This window comes from Mastomys coucha, unplaced genomic scaffold (genome assembly GCF_008632895.1).
Source record: "Mastomys coucha isolate ucsf_1 unplaced genomic scaffold, UCSF_Mcou_1 pScaffold15, whole genome shotgun sequence".
NCBI classification, from domain to species: Eukaryota; Metazoa; Chordata; class Mammalia; order Rodentia; family Muridae; genus Mastomys; species Mastomys coucha.
Window position 1 is genome coordinate 25077394 of NW_022196897.1, and position 5881 is coordinate 25083274.

The 5881-nt window shown below is 42.7% G+C and overlaps 1 protein-coding gene across 1 annotated transcript; it reads left to right on the forward strand.

The window, feature by feature from the left end:
- Positions 1-3260: 3260 nt before the first annotated feature.
- On the forward strand, positions 3261-4245 carry LOC116091958 (olfactory receptor 5C1). Its single transcript, XM_031373376.1, has one exon. The coding sequence runs from the start codon at positions 3261-3263 to the stop codon at positions 4242-4244; it is 984 nt and encodes a 327-aa protein (XP_031229236.1). The 3' UTR covers position 4245.
- The last annotated feature ends 1636 nt before the right edge of the window (positions 4246-5881 follow it).

Genomic DNA, 5881 nt, shown 5'->3' on the forward strand with positions numbered 1-5881 from the left:
AGATACGACATCATTGGAGAATAGACAAGGAGACCATAGTTCATAGCTCAATTCTGTGTTCCTTGTAGCTATGAGTCTTTTAGTCTTTTGCCTTCTTTGGAGTGCAATGTTCCAGTTTGGATTGTTACAAACAGAGAAAGGAAATGACTTGAGGCAGTGGGAACAGGGATCAGAAAAAACAGGTAAGAATCCCTGCTATGCCAATCACAGCCATCCCAGCTTTAAAAAAAAAAAAAATTCCCAAGAAATGTTAAAAGAAGGGAAAGCTAGAAGCCAAAAGACAGTGGTCCAGATGGTCAGGATGTTCTCAGTGAATGCTTCATGAAGTAGAAAGTCAGATACCTGAAGGCAAATCCCTTCTTCAGGTAAGGAGGGTCCAGTATGAGCCTTCCTTAAGATCCTCATCTCCTGGGAAGAATGCATTTATGTATTGCTAAGTATGAGTAGTAGCCATCCTGGCCTGCCTGAAACTGAGAAGTTACACAGGACAGAGGAGTTTCAGAGGGAAAGATTCATAGCAACTTCAAAGTTCTGTTATCATTTTTCCCATCCTACAGATGGAGAAATGGAGAGATATTCGAAGCAGAGCTTCCCCTCAGGTTGTAAAGGTAAGTGGTGTTTGTTTTTCATGTGGAAAAAACAAAATCTACAAGGGGTTGGCCATCAGCAGTTGGACAGTACATATGTCTGAGTGAGCCTGGAGCCTCATTCCCATTTTGTTAAATATAATGTCTATAGTTTCTTCCATTTTCCTGAAAATAACAGAATGTTATTTTTTCTTCATGGATCAATCATATGTATCAGATTTTTTTCATTAACTATTCATTTGTTGATGGGCATCTAGTCTGATTATACATGTTAGCTACTGTAAAAATCAGCAGTAAACATGGATATGCAAACATAGCAGGTGTAGATCTGAGTCTAGAAGCTGGGGTTTCCAGGTTCTTGTGTTTATCTACACTGCACTGCACAGAGACACATGGATAGTAATGGGGAGGAGGACCGTTTAAGGGACCAATACAAAGAAGCAATATCTCAACTGTGGCCTGGCTTCCAGAGCCATTAAAAAAAAAAGGAGGAAAGAGCTGAGATGAGCTCTACAGTGATCCACTGTCTTGACAAAGCACCCCCCTCTCCCAGGTTCATACAAACACTAGCCTTTCAGAGCATGAACCCTTGACTGAGTGAAGCTTGGGTAGGTTGAAGAGCTGCCAGTCTTTCAACTACAGCTGTCTCTCATGTGGTCATCTCTGAATGATCCCTCCTCCGGTTACCTAATCTCTTGCCTCAAACATATTTCTGCGATAAGATATAGAGTCCTGTGAGTGTCCAGGAGTGGGACAGGTTGGCATTGTAGTAATTGTGCTTTAGTTTTTTGGGAAGCCTCCACATTGCTTTCTGTAACAACTGTACTAGCTTGCATTTCCACCTACAGCGGGTAAGGGTTTCTCTCTGCCTCTGTCTTAGATTTGTCATGATTTATTTTGTTGGTAGTGGCCATTCAGACTAGAGTGAGATGAAATCTCAAAGATATTTTAATTTGTGTTTCTTTTGTGGTTAGAGATATTAGACGTGTTTTTAAAGTGTCTATTTCTATACCTTATTTTGAGGACTGTCTGTTCCAATTGTTGGCCTCTTTACTGATAGGCAGGCTTTTTGTGGTGTTTAATTTTGCAGTTTATATATTCTAGATATTAAGGCTTGTCTGAAGTATAGCTGGTGAAGGCTGTCTCTCCATTCGGTTGCGAAGTTCTTTTGCTGAGGAGAAGCATTTTAATTTCATGAGATCTTGTTTGTCAGTTCTATGGGCTGTGCTATTGTAGTTTAGATTCATAAATGTGTTGGCTATACCTTTGCCCTGGTATATTTTCCTGTGTGTGCTTTTCATAGTTTCAGCCTTTCTGGGTTTAGATAAGGGTCTTTGATCCACTTTGAATTGGTTTTATGCAGTGTGAAGACACAGGGATCAAATCCCATTCTTATGTGAGTTTTGTCATCACCCTTTGTTGATAAGACTTTCCTTTCCCAGTGTATATTTTTCAAAGGTTTGTTAAAATTTAAGTGTCCAGTTGTGAAAGTGTATCCCTGGGTCTTCTATTATGTTCTACCATTGACTGAGTCTTTCTAATGTGTATATATAGACCATATCACACGCTATCCCTTAATGTACACAGCTATTAACCAATTAAACATTTAGCAAGGACTTTAGAACCATTTAGCGCTCAGCAATTGAGAGTATACATTGCTTTTCTAGAGGACCTGAATTCAGTTCCAAGCACCCACATCAAGTAGATTATAACCACTTTTAACTTCTGTTTGAAGAAATCTGATGCCTCTAACCTTTTTGAGCACTCACACACATGCACAGACTCACACACATACATGTAAGTATAAAACAAATAATTCTAAAAGTTACTTTAATTTTAAAAGATTTTTAAACCACATGTAATGGTGCACACCTTTAATCTCAGCACTCGGGAGGCAGTGACAGGCAAATCTCTGTGAGATCAAAATCAGCCAGGGCTACATAGGTCTTATCTCATTAATTAATTAAGTATATGAGATAGTCCATTGGGTGTGTGCTGCAGCAAACACAGATGAGGGAGATGTCTAGTTTCCTTTGGGTAGGTCACTAGTGGGCTTCACCCTGGAGATAAACAAAGAAACAGGTCTTACATAAAGGAATAAATGAGAAAACACAGGAGTGTGAAGCAGCATTGCCTATCAAGAAGTTCGCAGCTTTTGATTGCCTTAAAGCCGTTTCATTCCCGTATTGAACCACTGCACCTGATTCTGTTCACTGAATCCTCACTGGAAGCCTGTTATGTCCCAGGCCCTGTATAAGACCCTTCAGATGCATTATCTTACTCTGTCCTTGCTACTTTCCCCTCATTATACAGAGTAGAAAAAATAAGGCTCAGAAAAGTAGAGAACAAACATTCACATCCTTGTTTCTTCCACACCTTGTTTTCCTCAGGCACCTGCTCACTCCCTTCCCAGGCCTTAACCAATGGGAAGGGTTCCTTTCAACAAACCTCAAAACCCACACTAAGGAAACTTCTGCCCTAGTGAAGCTGAACCTGCGGAATTCTCAGTGTTAGGAACAGTGTGTAACAGTCACACAGCTTGTCAAACGTTACATGAGCAATTTTGTCCAGTTAAGACTAGACCCGGGATTCAGTATTCTCTCTCTCCTGTGACGGGCATAGCTTTTCTCTCATTCCCCCTCTCACTTTCTTTCTTAGTCTCCACCCAGCAGAATGAGCTCAGAGAACTTCACCTGGTCCAGAGTTGTGCCTGCTGAGTTCATCCTCTTGGGGATCACAAATCGTTGGGACATGCGTGTGACCCTCTTCCTGATATTCCTGCCCATCTACCTCATCAGCCTGCTGGGAAATGTGGGCATGGTGCTACTCATTCGTATAGATGCCAGGCTCCACACACCCATGTACTTCTTCCTGGCCAACCTCTCCCTGCTGGATGCCTTCTATTCCTCTGCCATTGGCCCCAAGATGCTAGTTGACCTCCTACTGCCCCGTGCCACCATCCCTTATGTAGCCTGTGCCCTCCAGATGTTTGTCTTTGCAGGGTTGGCCGATGCTGAGTGTTGCCTGTTAGCAGCCATGGCCTATGATCGCTATGTGGCCATTGGGAACCCTCTCCTCTATACCACAGTTATGTCACCCCGTCTATGCCTGGCCTTACTTGGGGCATCAGGTGTTGGGGGAGCAGTGAGTGCCTTTGTACATACAACTTTCACCTTTCGCCTGAGCTTCTGTGGCTCACTAGAAGTCAACAGCTTCTTCTGTGATATTCCTCCACTGCTTGCCATCTCTTGCAATGACACTAGTCTCAATGAACTCCTCCTTTTTGCTGTCTGTGGCTTTATCCAGACAACCACAGTGTTGGCTATTGCTGTGTCTTATGGATTCATCGCTGGTGCTGTGATTCGCATGCAGTCAGCTGAGGGCCGTCGGAGGGCAGCTTCCACTTGTGGCTCTCACCTCACAGCTGTGGCCATACTATATGGGACCCTTATTTTCATGTACCTGCGTCCCAGCTCCAGCTATGCCCTGGACTCGGACAAGATGGCATCTGTGTTCTATACTCTTGTCATCCCAGCTCTTAACCCACTCATCTACAGCCTTAGAAACAAGGAAGTCAAGGAAGCCTTTAAGCGCACTTGGCATCGATTCTGCTGCCCTGGGCGGAGCACCAGTGACTGGCCACAGGAGGCTCCTTAAAGATAAAGACATTGTCACTGTGAGTAAAGATAGGTGTTCCTCTGACTCAGCTGTCTCCTGTCATTATTGAAGAGACTACAAAAGGGGAGGGAAGTTAAAATTCACAGATGGAAGCAGAAACCTGGGGTATTCTAGAGCAAGACCTAAAGAAAGCACCAAGACCAAGTAATGTTGCTATAGAACTACCTTGAGTTCCTTGGTTCTGAGATTTCACCTCGTGAAATATCAGAATCCACTTCCACTAGTGCATATAAGATGCTAATTTTTAAAAACTCAGAATGAGATCCACCTTAGCTCCAATTGTCCCTGGATTTCTGACCATTTAGATTTTTTTCATTGCCAATGGGCATGTTCTTTGCTACTCAGAACTTCAGGAAAACATCTTCAGAACCCATTCATGCCAGAGTAAGACTGAATATGATGAAACAAATGTCTGCCTTGAAGACTGTGTGCTCTGTATCTCTGTTGTATCTCATGTTGAGAGGTTGAAGAGATTGCAAGAGTCCAGGCAGATGAGACACACTTTATTCACCAACGTACAGGCCACTATGCAGGCACACATCGACAGACACAGACCAGCATCCAAGTAGGCACAGAATACACAGGCCACAAGGAAGGAGGTACTTCAGCTACAGAGAGACAAACACACAGGCTGGCACAGCTGAAGCAAAGACAAAGAACTCCTAGCCACTGGCTCAAGGCCACATTATACAGCCAGGAATAGTTACATAACAGATATTATATCACTACTCACCTTGGGGGTTCTCAGACATGTGGTGTGAGCTATTTTGTCATGACCTATAGCCCGGTGACTGTCCAGTCTCAGTCATGTTTTAGCTGACTCATACCAGATATCCACATGAACAACATCTCTAAACATAAATTATCCCTTATGGCCTTCAGTTCCCAACACTGAGTTAGACAAACACCAAGTTAGACACATAAACATTCTAGGTATCCAATTAACATTTAAGTCACTTTAATTTAAACTTTTGAGTTATGGATAGTGGTTAAATTTTTCTTCAAGCTTAACAGTAGGATTTAGTAGCTAAATTTAATTAGTGATTACAAACAATCTCAGATTAACATATTGAGAGGCAAGGTTGACATCATGAGTGTTTTGTGTTATGATATACTAACCAAAGGTAGTATTGGGGTTAGGAAAAGAAATACCATAATCCTGACCACTTGGGCAATTATCTCTACAATTCTCCAAGTCCTGGGGCACAGTGAATACTCAAGAAATAGAGCTCTTGAGTATTCATCCCAACAATGCTCACAGTTTTTATGTCTTCTTGACTCAGTTGCATCTACAAAGGAAGCCTTTCCCTGCATGGACAGGGTGAGAATGAACTTGGGAGCTACAGACAGAGAGGGAACAGCCAATGCTAAATGGCCAATTCTGCCTGATCCCCTTCCCAGTCCTTTGTGTGAGTATGGCTGATGGAGGACAGTGTGGGAAAGTGTGGGATTCAATGATTCATTATGAGTTCCAGTAGAACCCCCCCTTGAAGTCACTTCTACAGGCTTTAACCTAGGATTGGGCTTGCCTTCCACACCCTCCTTCAAGAAGAAACCAGCAACCTAGCACCTAAATTGAAGAAACAGTTATGATATCAGCCACAAGTCTCTCTCTC